Source organism: Pecten maximus, chromosome 6 (assembly GCF_902652985.1).
Source record: "Pecten maximus chromosome 6, xPecMax1.1, whole genome shotgun sequence".
Lineage (NCBI taxonomy): Eukaryota > Metazoa > Mollusca > Bivalvia > Pectinida > Pectinidae > Pecten > Pecten maximus.
The window spans coordinates 3,933,261-3,955,607 of NC_047020.1; the positions used below are offsets into that span (position 1 = coordinate 3,933,261).

The 22,347-nt window shown below is 39.8% G+C and overlaps 2 protein-coding genes across 2 annotated transcripts; one reads left to right on the forward strand and one right to left on the reverse strand.

The window, feature by feature from the left end:
• Positions 1-3,955: 3,955 nt before the first annotated feature.
• On the reverse strand, positions 3,956-6,798 carry LOC117328760 (periostin-like). Its single transcript, XM_033886286.1, has 6 exons — positions 6,565-6,798; positions 6,045-6,253; positions 5,482-5,683; positions 5,095-5,193; positions 4,315-4,428; positions 3,956-4,150 (listed from the first exon to the last, which is right to left on the reverse strand). Exons 1-6 carry the CDS (start codon positions 6,710-6,712, stop codon positions 4,023-4,025), a joined length of 900 nt encoding a protein of 299 aa, XP_033742177.1. The 5' UTR covers positions 6,713-6,798; the 3' UTR covers positions 3,956-4,022.
• Positions 6,799-7,121: 323 nt separating this feature from the next.
• LOC117328761 (transforming growth factor-beta-induced protein ig-h3-like) lies at positions 7,122-20,114 on the forward strand. The gene is made up of 6 exons (XM_033886287.1): positions 7,122-7,348; positions 12,803-13,020; positions 16,983-17,169; positions 18,220-18,318; positions 18,609-18,722; positions 19,944-20,114. Exons 1-6 carry the CDS (start codon positions 7,201-7,203, stop codon positions 20,069-20,071), a joined length of 894 nt encoding a protein of 297 aa, XP_033742178.1. The 5' UTR covers positions 7,122-7,200; the 3' UTR covers positions 20,072-20,114.
• Positions 20,115-22,347: the final 2,233 nt, after the last annotated feature.

A 22,347-nucleotide genomic window follows, 5' to 3' on the forward strand; every position in this document is an offset into this window, starting at 1 on the left:
AAGTACATATATAGTTTGTCTCTCACAGAATTAACGTATATGGGGGAAGTTTTGTGAGTGCGAATCCTCGTCATAATACGCACATCAAATGGGATTATTTTGTAAAGTTCAATACTGTTAAAGAACAGTTATTGTTATAAAAAGCTTACTTAAAATTGTGATGAATAATTTTTATTAAATTATACGTTTTATTCTTTATTCATTAATGTTAAACAGGAGTGTGGCATCTTGTGGACTATGATGCTAGCCAGTCTTCTAGGATTTAATTACCGGGAAATAAGGACGTTGGCGGAGAGAGTTTATTACAGTAGGGGAATAATAATACAGCCCCCTCCCCCTCACGATATACAATATTAGACACAACAAAAGTGATCCTATCTATAACGTATGGTCGGTATTGGTGAAGGGAAATGTATATTGTAGAGTAGGTTAGAATTACCTAGTTGTTTTTTTGTAGTATTTGCCGATACTTTAAGGTTGCCTCGCATGGCTTCCATTCCATTAAATATTATTACAGGTATAAAAATTAAAATATTCATGTAGTCTAACGATGTATGTTTATATTAAAACATTTGATAACATGATCCGCACACAGTGAAATATTATGTACAAGTATTCTCTACGAAAACAATCGCGTGGGCAAACAAAAGAAATGGTTTGATTGTAGTTTCTGCTGACGATATATTACGGTCTGATTATATCCATTGTTTGAGTCTGTCTACTTTCTGAAAATTCACACTATATTGCAATCACCCTGTCTGACCATCCGGCCGTCCGACAGTCTGAACGTCGGTTCGTCAGTCAGTCCGGCATATTGTGTCATGTGTATCTAGAAAAGTACTGAAACAATATTTCTCAATCTCGACATGGCTACGTCCTTATGATGTGTCCTTTCCAATTTTGTTGAATTTCGACAAATTATCTTACAATTATGCCACTTCCTGTTAAAAAGACAGGCGGCTATCTTATAATTTGTCGGAAAGTTTGTTAACCATGTTTTTTTTATAACTACTTGATGGATCTTTCTCAAATTTCATATGTAAGGTTCCGTTGGTGCCTTGTCGTGCATTGTGCCTTTTCCGGATTGATTCGAAGATCAACACACGACTATCTTCCATTTAGGCACAAACTTGCTTGTTTATTCTTGGTCATCAAGAAAATGTATTATGCCTATAATTTGACAAGGTGTTTCCGAAGCTAATACCATGGCAATGCAATCTTGGCTTCTGATTGGTTCAAACTCATGTATTTGCCAATTTCGATAAAATTTGTTATACAGAGGATTTCGAGAATGCTGAACATCACTGTACGGGATTTGTTGCCATGACAACCAAGGTAAAGCACAAAGTGGCTTTGAATGGCCGAAATTGAATTATTGGCGGATTCTCACCTTTATTTTACATGGATATAAGGGGATGCCAAACATCACTGTAAAGGCTTTGTTGCCATGGCAACTATGCTGAAGCAAATAGTGGCCTCTTATTGGTTGATATATAGATACTGCTCTATTTCAACTAAGTTTGATATTAAAGTGAATTAGGAATGCCGAATAAATATTGGTCTGTGATAAGTAAGGAAATTGGGAATTACAAGGGAAATTCAATAAATAAACAACACTAAGTTGTTATTCTTATAACTTTATATACCATCACACAATGTGAATCGATTCTGTATACATGTATCAACATTTGCGTACACAATTTTTGAATCCTTCTACCTGCTGCATTTCCTGACTTTAAACAAAGGCTTCACTGAGGAGTCACAGAACTTTTGATAGCTAAGCATTCACCTGTACATATAGCATATAGCTGACTTCATATTGTAAAGTGTATCTTGTGGCCACCATTGCCTCATTTGAATAATTCTTTGAGACGTTACACAAAAATATCTGGTATCACAACAGAGGATTACATCAATGTTGGGTCAGGTAGAACATTAATAAAGTGTCTAACTCTAAACATGTGTTACGGAACAGGTCGATCATTAATTAAGAGTATAACTTCATACATGTTATACTGAAAAGGTAGATAATTAATTAAGAGTATAACTTCATACATGTGATACGGAACATATAGAGCATTAATTAAGAGTATAACTTCATACATGTAATACGGAACAGGTAGAGCATTAATAAGTGTCTAACTTTCATGATGGACAAAATATCTATACACGTATATGGGGTAGACAGCAGTAAGCCTGAAAATATTCACACGAATGGAGAAGTAATGGACTTTGGTAACAAATTGAGTTTTCTACTCTTCTTTACATTGTCTATGAGAAACTGCTTGTACTGCCAAGCACGGATTCGTCTGTGATCAATAATTAGCAATGTAAGTGAGGATCATTAAATATAAACAGAACCTTGAGGTGGGTACATGTAGTAAACCAAACATGGAAGATATTGTCTATGAAAGAAGAAACATTATTGAAGAGTAAGGACTTGATGTTCTGGTATTATCCGTCAAATTACCAATCTAGTGATCTTCTTCATTTATGAACGTTCAAATAAAGTGACAACACCATTCCACTCTTAATGCCACGGCCCATGTCTGCGTGAAAAATATAAAAAAAAAGTTGCCAAATTAATGAATATATAATGTGGTAATCCGGCGTTGGCTAATGACTTCTAATGGTTCTAATGGTTCTATTAAGTATTGCCCTATCACCCCTCCAAACATCATTCCTCCAGAGTATGTTAGACATATGTACGCGATATGCGAGAAGCGTCCAGTATAAAAAGGCACTACGGTGGCATTAGGGAAAAAAACGAGAAATTCAAAACCAAATGGACACAAAGGATGAGAGGATCAGAAAGTCGGTGTCTTAAACGCGGATTCTTATACATTGTCTTAATTTCACACATCATGACGACTTGTGACATCACACACAATATCAGATGTGACTATATGATATCAATTCTAGATAAATATGGCGAATAATTTGGTGTGTACTTGAACAATTTTCCACACGAGGAGTTCCTGAGGTGCCTCCTAGGTAGAGGGACTAAACAGTCTCCATCCATCAAAGACACAAATACCTATAATATTTTGAGGGACATATTCATATTTTTTTCTGGATCTAGATGTTTTCACTCCAATTATTTTTTTTTCAGAATATACAAATGTACGTAACGTTTCTTTGATCATAAATATTGAAATTAATATCTTGCATCTTCCCATACAGATTTTCACATTTCTTTTTATCTGTTTCGAGTTTTATGGTCGTCTCCAATCATAGGCAATTTAGGCCCTTAACATCGCTGAAAAGTACTAGAAGGACAAAACAGCTGTATGATGTCCCGAACATCACTGCAATTCCTAGAAGAACTATACAGCTGTATGGTGTCCTTAACATCACTAACAAGTCCTAGAAGGACAAAACAGTTATACGATGTCCATAACATCACTGACATGTCATAGAAGGACAAAACGATTGTGTGATGTCCTTTATATCACTGACGAGTCCTAGAAGGACAAAACATCTGTATGATGTCCCTAACAAGTCATAGAAGGACAAAACAGCTGTATGATGTTCCTAACAAGTCATAGAAGGACAAAACAGCTGTATGATTCCCTAACAAGTCCTAGAAGGACGAAACAGCTGTATGATGTTCCTAACATCACTTACAAGTCCTAGAAGGACAAAACAGCTGTATGATGTTCATAACAAGTCCTAGAAGGTCGAAACAGCTGTATGATGTTCATAACAAGTCCTAGAAGGTCGAAACAGCTGTACGACGCAGTTTAATTCATTTTGGCTCTCCTCTACTCTCCATTTAATTTCTGTTAATGCTTTGTGTGTCTACAATAATTTGATGTGATGTTCTAAGTTGTTTTAATGATTTTACTTTTTGTTTGTTTGTTTTTGCATCCTTTATAATGATAAAGACCAAACAGCCATGTATTTTGTTCATTAAAATGTGCATTATTTTGTTCTATGTAAATAAAGACACACCTTTAATATGTTAAACTATTTTATTTGTTGTTTGCCCGTGTAGCGTCGACTAAAACAGAGAAAAAGCATCATCCAACAATAGAACTGAAGAGTGTACTAGGAATGAGCACGTGACTGATCACGTGAACAACGCCATCTTCAGCCTCGATGTCAGTTTCTTGTAAAGTTGCCACGTTGTTTAGCTTTGTGACGCCATCTGCGAAAAATACAGAATAGTAAGCATTTAATTGTATACATTACTACAACCGACGTAAATCATTACAACATTGGATTAAACAATAAATGTCTGATTCAATTAAATAATAATATTGTGATGCAGTTCATAGAGACGTCTTGATAGAATGGAGTTCGAATACTGACCTTTGTCGACAGTGAGCGTGATTGTGTGGCCAGTGTACATGGTGTTTATGTGACCGCTGTGGTCAAGGGATTTCTCGTGGAGGGTTCCACGGTGAATGTGGTAATCCACCAAACCTGTCGGGAAAATGATTCTGGTTAGAGTTGTACATGTTAAGGATTGTAAACAATGTAGTCAAACAAGGAATATGTATATTAGAGATCTTCTTGGAATGAATGGTGATTAAGTTGAGGGCGATTTAGTTTTCTCCCATGATAATAACTTCAATCAGTCGTTACAGAACTATTTAGGATTAATTGACATAATTATGGATTTAAATATAGGTCTGTTATTCTAAAGTATCATCCACAATAACGACAATATCTGCATTTTATCAGAAATAGAATGAAAATGTTGTTGGTGAAAAGACGCTGTACAATGTTATACCGGTATTATAACGTCCAGATTATCATCACACGTTAGGGTCAACATACATGTACCACACCTCGGTTTTATCAATCTTCCTTAACTTAAAAATTTCCATAGCAAAGCATCACAGATTTCAGGGCAATTAATCTTAGTAATTGAACATTTCTTGAATTATGTAATACTTTTCAATGTAAAATTTTAAGTTAAGGATTTTCCTTAAGTTGATGCATTTTGGTGAAACTAGCCCAATTTCTCAACAACGATCGAAAAATATCAAATAATCTAACTGGTAGGAGTCAGATTCCCCTGGTCCATACAGTTTCTCTGGTCCTCATACAATAAAAACACGTGACAGATGTGACAAGTGTACTAACGATGGGCCAGGGAGTAGCTGGACTTGATTTTCTGGAGAATGGCGGGGTCCAGAGAATTGATGGCTGCATTTGAAGGTGCGAACACTGTGTATCTTGTTCCTGGAAACAAACAACAACATTTCATCACTGAATAACATTGCTCAGAGAGGTCTTGGACCACTGATTTGGGTTACGCTTCAGTTAATTAATACACTTATGCAGTTTTGTGTCGTATGGCTTTCACTAGTACATTTGCATGGAACACCAGTGTCGTGATCAATGTTGAAATAAAATCTGTAAAATGTAGTTAATTGTCGTGAATATTTCGGTGAACCATTATAAAATAGGCTGGCTATATGTTACAGGGCCAATTCGATGTTCTAGATGTGCCTATTAATTGGGTCATACCGGAAGTCCTGTTAAGGACGCTCTCTAGATGGGCCACTTTGACGATCTCGAGAAACTCGCTGATGTTATAATCAGGGTTCATGAGAACCTGGTCGATAGTTCCCTCGGGGACACTCAGGACCTCATCCACAAGGTAGATAACTCCATTGGATCCCTGTAGCACGTCCGCGGATACAACCTTGGCTTGGTTGAAGAAGATTTGCTGTCGGCGTGAAAAACATATATATTTAACCTACATAACTGAACTTCATTCATTACACAGTTGAGACACAGCATATCAAGATTTGTGGAATTAAATTCGAAGCTTTCACGAAGCTATACAACAATTTTAGTACTTAGTTATGTTTCTCTTTTATCACATAACTATTTCGTTCTATCATTGAATACATAATTATATTATTATTATGTCATAAATAAATGACGTCACGCTATTGTCTAGGTAATGTAAATTAATAAGTGAGTTATTTCCTCATATTGTGGATGCATGTACGATTTATTTACTCGTCTTCGTGCCATATTGTCCTAAAACATTGGTTTGACAACCGGAAGTACATGTAACTTACACCTCCGCTCACATACACTCTGATGGAGTGACCGTTCAAACTTGTGAGGACTTGTCCGGATTTGAGGTCAAAGGTGAAGATCTCTCCCTTGACGACGTGATATTGGAGAATGTTAGCCAGTTCATTTGGATTGGCAGTAAGGTTGGCGGCAACTTCGCTTGGAATTTTGGCAAAAGCGGAGTCAACAGGAGCAATTATAGTGAAAGGGCCTGTGGAAAGGTTTACATAATAATGAATGGATTAGCTACAGAGAAAAACATTCAACGACGTATTTGCTGCCAATAAAAACTAAAATGGGGAAAAGGCGAAATGTATAGAAAGAAGAGCGTGATGGTAGATTACGACTATATATTCGCTATTCAGGTACGGGTTTCGTATTTGATCGATATACGGCTTGGGCTATTTCTGATGTAATCACAGACTGTTTGTAATCTTTGGTGAAATCAATCACTTTACATTGGAAATAAAAACCAATCTATATAATTTTATCTCGACATCGTGATACCCCCGATAAGTCTACCTTGATCCCTGATGACATCGGCAAGCCCTGCCGTGGCCAGGAACTGTGTAAGGGTTGTCGCGTTGTTGGCGCTAGCGAGGTCCACTAGGTTGGGTAGGGTGGCCGCAGCCAGGGACAGGACGGAGAGGAGAATTACACAGGTCTTCATCGTCAAGGGGCACGACTCGGCTCGGCTTCAACGGCCACAAAAATGGACAAACTCTGGCTGTGTACAGATGTCCGGTTCACGGAGTGACGTCATAGTTCCAAACCTTATCTATAAATGTCGCCAAACAGCATGCGTGACCTTTCTAGATCAGTGTCTCGCGGCCAATCCCATGGTTGTATAACCAAATATAGAGCATTGTTACGGTATCCAGGAGAAATGTGAATCATATTGTAAGCACGTGTACCACACAACATTATGTCTATTGTTACAATGTCAATGTTATTTTCATTGTAGGATATGTCAGGTAACATTATTAAATACAAAGAAGTAGACGTTCCAATCTATTTTCGTATACATACTCGTGCATGTAAGTTCATGGGGTCGTGACCCCCTAGTTGACCCTGACAGAGGAGTGATAAGACCTGTCAGCTGGCAGTGCCACATCAGACCACTCAGTCCCCCGGGTTTCCGCCATACCGACCGTCGCCATGCTTCTTCTACTTGCCCTTGTCTTGCCCTGCGTTTTGGCTCAGTCCAACTACACCATCATAGATTGTCTGAAAGCTAGCTCCCGGGAACAAGTTCTGGTCTCCCTAATCCAACAGGCGGGGCTCACCGATGTACTCGCCACTGGAGGTTTGTCGTCTGTCTTCTATCGTGTAAAGTACCCAGATAAATCGTAAAATATCATCTACCCATATCATGTGATGTGACGTTTCTGTGTTTCCTTTTTCTATGAGAAGTTTATTTATATCTGAATTACTTCACTTTTTCATTTAAGATCAATGAAACTGACGTTTGATTAAAATAATGTGTGTGGGGTATAAAATTGAAACACGTGTTGAATATAGTATGGGATATCCAAAATATAGACTAGCGTAAAGCGAGGGTCTATACGGACGGAATAGAACACTGATATGGGACTAAATGGGTTGTTTTGGGATAAAATAAATATCTATCTCTAAACTATCCATATATGTAAGATAGGTGTCATGTCATATCCGATTTCATTTCGTCTGCAACAAAATCTAAGCGACACCAAACGGTGTTGGAGAGTTCCACGTTTTCATATGGAAGTGCGTTGTGGCCCTACAGTGGAAACTCGGGCTAGGCAGGGTGATGTCGACATAACTAACTCTAGAACAAGGCGGGGTGATGTCGACATAACCGTAACTCTAGAACAAGGCGGGGTGGTGTCGACATAACTAACTCTAGAACAAGGCGGGGTGGTGTCGACATAACCGTAACTCTAGAACAAGGCGGGGTGATGTCGACATAACCGTAACTCTAGAACAAGGCGAGGTGATGTCGACATAACCGTAACTCTAGAACAAGGCGAGGTGGTGTCGACATAACCAACTCTAGAACAAGGCGGGGCGGTGTCGACATAACTAACTCTAGAACAAGGCGGGGGTGATGTCGCCATAACTAACTCTAGAACAAGGCGGGTGATGTCGACATAACCGTAACTCTAGAACAAGGCGGGGTGATGTCGACATAACTAACTCTAGAACAAGGCGGGGTGATGTCGACATAACCATAACTCTGGAACAAGGCGGGGTTGTGTCGACATAACTAACTCTAGAACAAGGCGGGGTGATGTCGACATAACCGTAACACTGGAACAAGGCGGGTGATGTCGACATAACCGTAACTCTAGAACAAGGCGGGGTGATGTCGACATAACCGTAACTCTAGAACAAGGCGGGGTGGTGTCGACATAACCGTAACTCTAGAACAAGGCGGGGTGATGTCGACATAACTAACTCTAGAACAAGGCGGGGTGGTGTCGACATAACCGTAACTCTAGAACAAGGCGGGGTGATGTCGACATAACTAACTCTAGAACAAGGCGGGGTGATGTCGACATAACCGTAACTCTAGAACAAGGCGGGGTGGTGTCGACATAACTAACTCTAGAACAAGGCGGGGTGGTGTCGACATAACTAACTCTAGAACAAGGCGGGGTGATGTCGACATAACCGTAACTCTAGAACAAGACGGGGTGGTGTCGACATAACTAACTCTAGAACAAGGCGGGGTGATGTCGACATAACCGTAACTCTGGAACAAGGCGGGGTTGTGTCGACATAACTAACTCTAGAACAAGGCGGGGTGATGTCGACATAACTAACTCTAGAACAAGGCGGGGTGATGTCGACATAACTAACTCTAGAACAAGGCGGGGTGGTGTCGACATAACTAACTCTAGAACAAGGCGGGGCAATGTCGACATAACTAACTCTAGAACAAGGCGGGGTGGTGTCGACATAACTATCTCTAGAACAAGGCGGGGTGATGTCGACATAACCGTAACTCTAGAACAAGGCGGGGTGATGTCGACATAACTAACTCTAGAACAAGGCGGGGTGTTGTCGACATAACCGTAACTCTAGAACAAGGCGGGGTGGTGTCGACATAACTAACTCTAGAACAAGGCGGGGTGATGTCGACATAACTAACTCTAGAACAAGGCGGGGTGATGTCGACATAACCGTAACTCTAGAACAAGGCGGGGTGGTGTCGACATAACTAACTCTAGAACAAGGCGGGGTGATGTCGACATAACTAACTCTAGAACAAGGCGGGGTGTTGTCGACATAACCGTAACTCTAGAACAAGGCGGGGTGGTGTCGACATAACTAACTCTATAACAAGGCGGGGTGATGTCGACATAACCGTAACTCTAGAACAAAGCGGGGTGATGTCGACATAACCGTAACTCTAGAACAAAGCGGGGTGATGTCGACATAACTAACTCTAGAACAAGGCGGGGTGATGTCGACATAACTAACTCTAGAACAAGGCGGGGTGATGTCGACATAACCGTAACTCTAGAACAAGGCGGGGTGGTGTCGACATAACCGTAACTCTAGAACAAGGCGGGGTGGTGTCGACATAACTAACTCTAGAACAAGGCGGGGTGATGTCGACATAACTAACTCTAGAACAAGGCGGGGTGGTGTCGACATAACTAACTCTAGAACAAGGCGAGGTGGTATCGACATAACTAACTCTAGAACAAGGCGGGGTGATGTCGACATAACTAACTCTAGAACAAGGCGGGGTGATGTCGACATAACTAACTCTAGAACAAGGCGGGGTGTTGTCGACATAACCGTAACTCTAGAAGAAGGCGGGGTGGTGTCGACATAACTAACTCTAGAACAAGGCGAGGTGATGTCGACATAACTAACTCTAGAACAAGGCGGGGTGTTGTCGACATAACCGTAACTCTAGAACAAGGCGGGGTGGTGTCGACATAACTAACTCTAGAACAAGGCGAGGTGATGTCGACATAACCGTAACTCTAGAACAAGGCGGGGTGATGTCGACATAACTAACTCTAGAACAAGGCGGGGTGATGTCGACATAACCGTAACTCTAGAACAAGGCGGGGTGGTGTCGACATAACCGTAACTCTAGAACAAGGCGGGGTGATGTCGACATAACTAACTCTAGAACAAGGCGGGGTGATGTCGACATAACTAACTCTAGAACAAGGCGGGGTGGTGTCGACATAACTAACTCTAGAACAAGGCGAGGTGGTGTCGACATAACTAACTCTAGAACAAGGCGGGGTGATGTCGACATAACTAACTCTAGAACAAGGCGGGGTGGTGTCGACATAACTTACTCTAGAACAAGGCGGGGTGATGTCGACATAACTAACTCTAGAACAAGGCGGGGTGTTGTCGACATAACCGTAACTCTAGAACAAGGCGGGGTGGTGTTGACATAACCGTAACTCTAGAACAAGGCGGGGTGATGTCGACATAACTAACTCTAGAACAAGGCGGGGTGGTGTCGACATAACTAACTCTAGAACAAGGCAAGGTGGTATCGACATAACTAACTCTAGAACAAGGCGGGGTGATGTCGACATAACTAACTCTAGAACAAGGCGGGGTGATGTCGACATAACTAACTCTAGAACAAGGCGGGGTGTTGTCGACATAACCGTAACTCTAGAAGAAGGCGGGGTGGTGTCGACATAACTAACTCTAGAACAAGGCGAGGTGATGTCGACATAACTAACTCTAGAACAAGGCGGGGTGTTGTCGACATAACCGTAACTCTAGAACAAGGCGGGGTGGTGTCGACATAACTAACTCTAGAACAAGGCGAGGTGATGTCGACATAACCGTAACTCTAGAACAAGGCGGGGTGATGTCGACATAACTAACTCTAGAACAAGGCGGGGTGATGTCGACATAACCGTAACTCTAGAACAAGGCGGGGTGGTGTCGACATAACCGTAACTCTAGAACAAGGCGGGGTGATGTCGACATAACTAACTCTAGAACAAGGCGGGGTGATGTCGACATAACTAACTCTAGAACAAGGCGGGGTGGTGTCGACATAACTAACTCTAGAACAAGGCGAGGTGGTGTCGACATAACTAACTCTAGAACAAGGCGGGGTGATGTCGACATAACTAACTCTAGAACAAGGCGGGGTGGTGTCGACATAACTAACTCTAGAACAAGGCGGGGTGATGTCGACATAACTAACTCTAGAACAAGGCGGGGTGATGTCGACATAACCGTAACTCTAGAACAAGGCGGGGTGGTGTCGACATAACTAACTCTAGAACAAGGCGGGGTGGTGTCGACATAACCGTAACTCTAGAACAAGGCGGGGTGATGTCGACATAACTAACTCTAGAACAAGGCGGGGTGTTGTCGACATAACTAACTCTAGAACAAGGCGGGGTGATGTCGACATAACTAACTCTAGAACAAGGCGGGGTGTTGTCGACATAACCGTAACTCTAGAACAAGGCGGGGTGGTGTCGACATAACTAACTCTAGAACAAGGCGAGGTGATGTCGACATAACCGTAACTCTAGAACAAGGCGGGGTGATGTCGACATAACTAACTCTAGAACAAGGCGGGGTGTTGTCGACATAACCGTAACTCTAGAACAAGGCGGGGTGGTGTCGACATAACCGTAACTCTAGAACAAGGCGGGGTGATGTCGACATAACTAACTCTAGAACAAGGCGGGGTGATGTCGACATAACTAACTCTAGAACAAGGCGGGATGGTGTCGACATAACTAACTCTAGAACAAGGCGAGGTGGTGTCGACATAACCGTAACACTGGAACAAGGCGGGGTGGTGTCGACATAACTAACTCTAGAACAAGGCGGGGTGATGTCGACATAACTAACTCTAGAACAAGGCGGGGTGATGTCGACATAACTAACTCTAGAACAAGGCGGGGTGGTGTCGACATAACTATCTCTAGAACAAGGCGGGGTGTTGTCGACATAACCGTAACTCTAGAACAAGGCGGGGTGGTGTCGACATAACCGTAACTCTAGAACAAGGCGGGGTGTTGTCGACATAACCGTAACTCTAGAACAAGGCGGGGTGGTGTCGACATAACTAACTCTAGAACAAGGCAGGGTGATGTCGACATAACCGTAACTCTAGAACAAGGCGGGTGATGTCGACATAACTATCTCTGGAACAAGGCGGGGTGATGTCGACATAACTATCTCTGGAACAAGGCGGGGTGATGTCTCCTGCTTTTTAATCAGAAATAATACCGCTGATAAACATTGAGAGTCTGACAAACGTAGTTAAAACATTGTTCCGGTAACATACAATTAGAAACAGTCAAGACAATGGCAGGACAACCTTCGACCAGCTTTCTTATTTCCGGAATCTATATGCAAAGGGTCTTAATATGCGTGGTGTCATTGTGGAATAGGAAGGAGTAATGTCACATGAGATTTGGAAAACAAAAGTTTCTATGGCAGCTGTATGTTACCTTCATATATAAATATTGTACCTGTCCTGTAATAGGAAGGGTTATGATGCCCTGTCTGTGTTGGTCCTCCACAGACGACTGTCTATATCCTCTACCTTACACTTGGAGTGGTCAACGGCACTAAGTCTGTAATATGAAGGAGTAATGAAAAGTACCCTGCATGTGCTGTTCCTCGAACTAGCGACCTTTCGCTCTTCAGGCAAACCTCATATCATTAAGATAAAAAGAAATCCCCCCTCGTCTGAGCCAGTGATGTGGCCTATTATCTCCACTTTAACACATTTAAATATTGTTTTGTTTTACTTCAGGGCCATTCACGCTTTTCGCCCCCGACGATGCCGCTATCAGGGCCCTCCCATCAGATACGCTCGCTATGCTTAAGAACGATAGCAATGCTTTGGCGGAGATCCTTAAGTACCATGTGGTCAGTGGCACGTTCAAAATGGCTGACCTGAAGGTCAATGAGCTGATGTTGGAGACGCTGGCCGGGGACCAACTCAGAATCAACGACTACATGTTCAATCACGTACGTTACTCACCACAGTCTTTCATTAATCGTCGAAGGGAAAGGATATGGTGTTGGTTTCATTCCCTATTATATAAAAAAAACCCTCTTAATAAAACTGAAAAGGCACATGGAATGTTATTTACGGCCCTTACAGAACAGCACACATAGAGTGGCTGCATTGTAATACATATATGTAGTTAGGCATGTTAGATGGTCTTTTTATTGCATTTTCCAGTGAAATATGAAAACTTATTACATTTTAACCATTGAAATATCGAATAATATTCATTCTATAAAATATCACTTTTTCTGATTTGACCAATCAGAAGACTGCTTATAAACGACAAAGGGAAAATTGAGATTTACATATAGCTCTCCGTCATGTTATATGACGTCATAATGCACGAAACAATACATAACGTCACGATTTGGCGTACATTTGTGAGCCGTTGACTGGTGACCGCAATGAATTCGAGAGAGAATTAGCTGCCTCGGTATATTTTGATATAGAATGTAATAAACAGAATATCTAACAGTATCTTCAGTAATACCAAATACATTTTCTTTTAATTTTTAATTTTTGCGTAAAATATCAAAATATTAGCCACACTCGTGAAATATATTTTGTATTACTGAATACACTGTTAGATATCCTCTATTTATTGCATTTTTGCCGGTGAAATATTCAAGGATTGTACCTCTTTTAGACTGCGTATACGATAGTATACCCGCAGTTGGCAACGAACATTTCCTGTTGTTAGCGCGTTAATGCTCCATAGGATATGTTCATTGCCTACTGCGGACATACTACCGTATACGCAGTCAAAACGAGGTACAATCCTTATATTTACATCAAACAAATCGTTTAAATACAGGTACGAAGAAAATAAAATGCGGGGTGTTGGGACGTGGTAACTACAGCAGCCGTGGTTGCTAAGATAATATAGCTCCCGTGAATCTACGTAAATACACCAGTATTGTTTACACCACTCAACATTTTTGTTTAATACCTTTTACGTTTTTAATTAATTGATATATTCACAATCCACTATTTCAGTCTCAGATTAACTATGGTTGTCAAGCATAGCGTGTATTGACACAGATATAGTAGTGACGTGGTCAAATGTTCTCTAGGAACTGTACGATTCAGCCATTTGTTGTTTGCTTACCTCGCGGAGAAGTTAAATATGCACCACTTTCCGCAATATTGAGTTTAGTTTCTGAAAAATTTACCCACTTAACGTTAGCTTTTAATGAAGAGATCATCGGGTAACAGGAGAAAACGCTAAAATTGCGTCGATCAGTCCTTTCAAAATGCTAGTTGACGTCTGGTAACGTCACAAATAGACGACGCCATAATTACGATACCGATTCCCGCGCTAATTAATCCGCTGAGCGTTTTTTCACTGCGTATATGCTAATTTATTCGTAGTCAGAGTTTACTAAGCTGAAGAAGGGAGAGATGTAAATATAGAAATTTATCAAACTGATAAAAATGATATTTTCACTGCAGCGATGAGCAGTGAAAATATCATGTTTTGCAGTAAATAAATTTTACAGTGAAACTATAAGCTTTTCGTTTTTACCACTCAGAGCGAACCTTTGTATTCATCTCATTGCAACTTGTCGATTTTTCCAATCGAAGCTAAGAGAGATAGATGGGTTATTTTGCTATAATTAATTTTTCTTTGTTTTCATGGTAAATACTCAAATGTGATTGGTCGAAAAATTCTTGAAAGAAATTCCGAGAATGGCGCGAAAAATGTGACGTCACAATACGACAATTGACGTTGCGTATTGATTTGAGAAAAAGAGTCCCATTTAAAACCAGTAAAATTGTACATAAAACATGTTTTAAATTAGAAAATCATTTTCAAAAATTAATTACAAGCGTTGATGTCATTTTTTTTTAGTTTCATCGGGGTATGAAACAAATTTTGTTTGCAAACAAAATTTGTTTCATACCCCGATGAAACTAAAACAAATGACATCAATGCTTAAGTATTTCTGAAATATTCAGACGGGTTTCGACAAAATACTCACTTGACTTTAGCTTTTCATACACAGATTCTCCTATAACAGCAGAAAACGCTTAAATTGCGCTGATCAGTCTTTTCAAAATGGTGCCGCTCCTTTTAACACTGTTAATTTTTCGATGTTTTTACTTTTGCTTTTTAATAGAAAAAAAATAATAAAAAAAGCAAAAACAAAAAGCCAAAAAGCAAAAGCAAATAGAAAAGAAAACTGAATGGTTTCCCGTTGATATTACATATATTTCACTCGTATGACAGAATATATTGATATTTTTCTCTCGTGATACGGACTCATGAAAATATCGATATTCTGTCATACTCGTGGTCAGACGGCTACCAAAAAAAAAAAAAAAAAAAAATCTTAAAAGACAGTTATATTCAGATCCTGATCAGACGGTTATACACCAATCTTGATCTGATGGTTATACTTAGATCTTGGTAAGACGGTTATATTCAGATCCTGATCAGACGGTTATACTCAGATGTTGATCAGACGGTTATACTCAGATCTTGGTCAGACGGTTATACTCCAATCTTGGTCAGACGGTTATACTCAGATCCTGATCAGACGGTTATACTCCAATCTTGGTCCGACGGTTATACTCCGATCTTGGTCAGACGGTTATACTCCGATCTTGATAAGACGGTTATACTCCGATCTTGATCAGACGGTTATACTTAGATCTTGGTCAGACGGTTATACTCCGATCTTGATAAGACGGTTATACTCATATCTTGATCAAACTGTTATACTCAGATCTTGATCAAACTGTTATACTCAGATCTTGGTCAGACGGTTATACACAGATCTTGATCAGACGGTTATACTCAGATCTTGATCAGACGGTTATACTTAGATCTTGGTCAGACGGTTATACTCCGATCTTGATAAGACGGTTATACTCAGATCTTGATCAAACTGTTATACTCAGATCTTGATCAAACTGTTATACTCAGACCTTGGTCAGACGGTTATACTCAGATCTTGGTCAGACGGTTATACTCAGATCCTGATCAGACGGTTATACTCCAATCTTGGTCAGACGGTTATACTCCGATCTTGGCCAGACGGTTATACTCAGATCTTGATCAAACTGTTATACTCAGATCTTGATCAAACTGTTATACTCAGACCTTGGTCAGACGGTTATACTCCAATCTTGGTCAGACGGTTATACTCCGATCTTGGCCAGACGGTTATACTCAGATCTTGATCAGACGGTTATACTCAGACCTTGGTCAGACGGTTATACTCAGATCTTGGTCAGACGGTTATACTCAGATCCTGATCAGACGGTTATACTCCAATCTTGGTCAGACGGTTATACTCCGATCTTGGCCAGACGGTTATACTCAGATCCTGATCAGACGGTTATACTCAGATCTTGATCAAACTGTTATACTCAGATCTTGATCAAACTGTTATACTCCGATCTTGGCCAGACGGTTATACTCTGATCTTGGTCAGACGGTTATACTGAGATCTTGGTCAGACGGTTATACTCAGATCTTGATCAGACGGTTATACTCCGACCTTGGTCAGACGGTTATACTGAGATCTTGGTCAGACGGTTATACTGAGATCTTGGTCAGACGGTTATACTCCGACCTTGGTCAGACGGTTATACTGAGATCTTGGTCAGACGGTTATACTCAGATCTTGGTCAGACGGTTATACTTAGTTCTTGATCAGACTGTGATACTCTGATCTTGTCAGACGGTTATATTCAGATATTGATCAGACGGTTATATTTGAATATTGATCAGACAGTTTCCTTTGAAGTACTCGTAACATGTAGAATACGATAAGAAGACACGTATCTGGCTACCTTAGCGTTAATTAACAAAAAAAATCTTTCTGATGCAGTTGATTAACATTTCAACTACGCTACCTTTGTAATGAAGTGTAAAAATGTTGTTTCAGTTTATTGAAATGTCATTTTACAGAGACTCACTGTAGATGGCGCTCCAATAACCTATGCTGATAAAGTCTGCAGCAATGGAGTTATCCACCGTATCAGTCGGGTTCTCATGGCCCCCAAAGGAACTGTGGTCGACGTTCTTCAAGCCGACGGACATTTCAGCACACTTTTAGCTGCTGCTCAAGCCACGGGTTTGGTCGACGCCCTTCAAGGTATGATATATACACAAGAGAGCTTAGCTATACTGTCCAAACTTCCGTTTATGGAAACTTTCAGTGAATTCGACCATGTAATATTTTGTCCCTAGTTTAATATTCCATTGAGTGTTTAAACCTGGTCGTGTCGATAGGAAAGTTTTCTGATTTATATCTCAATTGGTTTTACTTCATATATGACTTTAACATAAAACTTATCTTGAAATTTGTAATTTTCTCACCAATGCTCATCATTGCTTACCAATGGCCGTAAAAATACAAACTTATGAGATCTCATATGAAATGAAAACTCCTTTAAGATCCTTTATATAACTTCCCGCTTATAATGAAGGGTATACACATTGTGTAAGGGTATTCATGTATGTACGGGAAACTTGTCTGTAAGTCCCGTACCAATCAGATACATTTACAATGTTGTACTCGTATATGTGTATTCAATAAATATAAATATATAATTCATGTCTGTTCAATAAGATATACTTGTTCTAAAAATATGTATGTGTACAATAAAAATAAGTATTCAACAAAAAATATATTTTTCTGCAATTATTTTGGTATAGCATCGCGTGACTTCATCTGCAGCTTACTGTAACGGTGCGTTAGACTGAACGATAACAAAAAGGACTGAATTCAAGGATTAACTTGAATGTAGTTTTATGTTACGACATGTAACAAAAAACAACTACAACAACAACAACAACAACAACAACAAAAAACAAAAACAAAAAGTTTTTATTATGTCATAGCGCCGTAACACAAAAAACGTATATCCAAGTTAATCCTTATGATTCAATATGCTTAACACAATCTCTATTTAAATCCACTTTCAGTGATGAATACTTAAATCCACTTTCAGTGATGAAAACTCAATTCTATTGGAAATTATTACGTCAATGTTCCACAGCTAGTCAAAAGCGACGTTACCAACGGTGACGTCATTTTTCTGGGCTGACGACATGACTTTTTAAGCTCGTGGACATTCTTGTTACAAGCAAGATTGAATAATTCATTTTTAATTTATTTAACGAAAGTTCGTTTTTTTCACAGAGGGACCCATTACCCTTATGGCTCCAGTGGATAGTGCATTCTCACGTCTAGGAAATGATACCGTTTCTAAACTTCTAGCCAACCCAGACATCCTAGCAGGTAATATGTGGTAGACAGGCTACAAAGCTAGTCACTCTAATTAGCTTAATAGTAAAATATGTCCCCTCCCCCCCAAACGATTCTTGTAGTTGTAACGTTGTATCCTTCCAACAGTCATTCTAATGAGCTTTCCGAACATTGTCAATCAGAGCATCCTATTACCAGGAATGTAGCATGATAGGACCGACGATGCCATTGTCTGCTTCTCGGTTAGCCATGATATTAGTCATCAATCCCTTTCTCAAAATGCCGGAATGTATGCATCAAATATTAGCTGTTTATCGTTTCAGAGGTTCTAAAATACCACGTGATCCATGGTGCTCTGTACGCAGCAGGCATGCACTCCGAGTATCTCAACACCCTGGAACCTAACGACAGAGAGAGGCTCTACGCCTCATTTTCAGGTGACTGCTTGTAAAGCCCGCGAAAAATAACATCACCATTTCCGTCCCCGTCCCACATTAACTGTCCATCACAATTACCTTCCCCGTCGTCCCACTTTAAGTGTCCACCACCATCGCCGTCCCCATCGTCCCACATTAACTATCACCGCCATCGCCGTCCCGATCGTCCCACATTAACTGTTCACCACCATCATCGCCGTCCCCATCGTCCCACATTAACTCTCACCATCATCGCCGTCCCCATCGTCCCACAATAAATGTCCACCACCATCGTCCTACATTAACACTCATCACTATCGCCGTCCCCATCGTCCCACATTAACTCTCACCACCATCGCCGTCCCCATCGTCCCACATTAACTGTTCACCACCATCGCCGTCCCCATCGTCCCACATTAACTCTCACCACCATCGCCGTCCCCATCGTCCCACATTAACTCTCACCACCATCGCCGTCCACATAGTCCCACATTAACTGTCCACCACCATCGCCGTCCCCATCGTCCCACATTAACTGTCCTACACCATCGCCGTCCCCATCGTCCCACATTAACTGTTCACCACCATCGCCGTCCCCATCGTCCAACATTAACTGTCCACCACCATCGCCGTCCCCATCGTCCCACATTAACTCTCACCACCATCGCCGTCCCCATCGTCCCACATTAACTCTCACCACCATCGCCGTCCCCATCGTCCCACATTAACTCTCCACCATCATCGCCGTCCCCATCGTCCCACATTAACTGTTCACCACCATCGCCGTCCCCATCGTCCCATATTAACTGTTCACCACCATCGCCGTCCCCATCGTCCCACATTAACTCTCACCACCATCGCCGTCCCCATCGTCCCACATTAACTGTTCACCATCATCGCCGTCCCCATCGTCCCACATTAACTGTCCACCACCATCGCCGTCCCCATCGTCCCACATTAACTGTCCTACACCATCGCCGTCCCCATCGTCCCACATTAACTCTCACCATCATCGCCGTCCCCACCGTCCCACATTAACTGTCCACCACCATCGCCGTCCCCATCGTCCCACATTAACTGACCACCATCGCCGACCCCATTCTCCCACATAAACTGACCACCATCGCCGTCCCCATTCTCCCACATAAACTGACCACCATCGCCGTCCCTTTCCCTTTATTATTGCCCGTCCCCTAAAAAATCCCATTATCGAAATAAAGTCTTTTTTTGTGTGTATTTTAGGATACACAGTTGTGGTTGATGGAGCCCGCGTCACACAGAAAGACTTAAGTGCTACTAACGGCGTCGTCCATAAGATTGATCACGTGCTCATACCTTCTAGTCTCAAGGCGAAAATCGCCGCTCTCTAACACTGTACATAAACTTAATAAAACTGCAATATTTTATGACCAACTGTGTATTTGTTTTCTTTATGCCTGTTTATATTACATCGTATTGTATATCTCTAAATGTGACAAACAAAAATCAGAAAAAAAAAACCAACTGTGGAGTTGTTTTCTCGTGATAATTTTAATGGAAACCGTGGCATGTCTCTTTGGCTTTCGGAAACTTTTCCCTTGGAATATTGGAACCATCATTCCATTATTTAAAAAGAGAGATGTAAATATAACGGACAATTATAGGGGAATTACATTGGTAAGTTGTCTAGGGGAAATATTCACATCTATTCTTTCAATGAGAGATTGATTAAAATTAATAAAGCTTACACTATGATTACAGATGCTCAGTTTGGTTTTAGAAAGGACCTTTCGACAGTGGATGCTATTCTTGTTTTACAATCTTTGATTAATAGAACTCTAAAAACCCGTATCAGACTATATTGATAATGATTTTTCTTAAATGTTGAATCTCGCATTTCTGTTTTTGACACTTATGTAAATAGTATTTTGATGTATGGTTCTGAAATCTGGGGATATCATAAAGCCTCTGCTATTGAGAAACTTAATATTTCATTTCTCAAGTCATTACTTGGACTCAGAAAATCAACGAATAATTTTTTTTTGTACATTGAACTTGGAAGATTTCCTTTGTATATATATATATTAAGAAAAGTCAATTTTTTTTTTAAATATTGGTTTAAATTAAAGCATTCAGATAATTGTGTACTCAAAGCATGTTATGAGGAGATGTTGGAAAATGAAGACCCTTGGATTCTTAATTTAAAACAGGAACTTTTAACTGTTGAAATATAAAAAAATTCCGAGGGGAAAAAAAAAAAAAAAAGCTTTTTTGGATGATAACGATATAGAAGACGAATACCATTTTATCTTTAAATGTAAGTATTTCGCTGACATTCGTATTAATTTGATTAAACCATATTATTTTAAAAAACCCTAATAGGTTTAAACTTATTCAATTAAGAGTAGAAAATATAAAAGAACTTAACAATTAAGGAAAATATTTATCACTGGCAAATAAACGTAGGAAAGATTTGTTATCAAATTCTAATTAGAATATATTCATTTTCAACTTATTAGATTAATAATATATTAATTGTTATTGTTTTAAGACGGCTGTAAGAATTATTTTTGTTGTTGACTGTAAATGTATGTGAAGACAGTCAGTGCTATTTTGTAGAATGAATTATTAATTATGTAAGAGTGGGTACCTTTGTCCATAATGTAGTGTATTATGTTATCCAATAAGTTGTAAAACTTACGGAATAAAGTTAATTGAATTGAAGATAGAACTGATGTTTTTGTTATTTGATAAAGAACCAAATATCTAAACATTAAATGTAACTGTGTGACCTTGTTTGTAATGTAGATCCTATATTTGTTTGTTTTAGATGTCTCTAGGAACATCTGTTTGTTAGTGGTTTTAAAGATACCCAAGCTAACTTTTTGTGTCGGTATTATTTTAATCGCCGTCCGTGTCTTTTTAATGGCAGTTTTCTGTTTGATGTCCCCAATGCGCCCCTTGTTAATTACTTAACAAAACCAACACTGGGTATATCGGCGGAGGTAATTACCTGGTGGGGTAAGCTAGGACGAGTAATACCGGGTAGGTGTTGTCTTAACACGGCCGTTATCATCTATATCAAAGATAATAGACCGACATAGAAATAAAGTAGGAAAGTTTCTTGTGTTTTATTTATTGAATGTTTAAACTATGTTTAAAATATTAAAATGATTTATTTATAAATTTCTATATAATAAATGTGTGTTGTTGCTTAAAACTATTTAATTACAATACAAAAAACACACTACAATAATCTGAAATTAATGTTGGAGTTACTCAGAACATGTGTAAAATAAGTCTATAGAGCTTGTATTTTGACAAAAATAGGTAAAACTTGAAGTAAACATAACTAAAAATTCATCTAGATGTAAGTGGAAAGTAACGTCAAATGTAAATACAGAAAGATAGCTACTAATACTAGTATGTTATTGGTAATAAATTATAATATGTTATTATCCAAGTCTATGTTTATGATAAGATATGGATTATTACAACTTATCCACACTAGTACGTATATAATAATGAGTCCGTCTAATTTAATCTAATGTCTCATTGTGCCTTAATTAGTAGATATTAGTGTCTAAGGCAACACAATGCACGTGACTCCGATAACATCATTATCATGGAGAAGTAAATATAATTAATTTAATAAACAAAGGGAACG

Coding starts and splice junctions, on each gene's coding strand:
- LOC117328760 (XM_033886286.1), bottom strand. CDS start 6,712: ATGAAGACCTGTGTAATTCTCCTCTCCGTCCTGTCCCTGGCTGCGGCC. Junction 5,684..6,044: donor GAGTGTATGTGAGCGGAGGT/GTAAGTTACATG, acceptor TCACGCCGACAG/CAAATCTTCTTCAACCAAGC. Junction 4,429..5,094: donor CAGCTACTCCCTGGCCCATC/GTTAGTACACTT, acceptor TTTTCCCGACAG/GTTTGGTGGATTACCACATT.
- LOC117328761 (XM_033886287.1), top strand. CDS start 7,201: ATGCTTCTTCTACTTGCCCTTGTCTTGCCCTGCGTTTTGGCTCAGTCC. Junction 7,349..12,802: donor CGATGTACTCGCCACTGGAG/GTTTGTCGTCTG, acceptor GTTTTACTTCAG/GGCCATTCACGCTTTTCGCC. Junction 18,723..19,943: donor GCTCTACGCCTCATTTTCAG/GTGACTGCTTGT, acceptor TGTGTATTTTAG/GATACACAGTTGTGGTTGAT.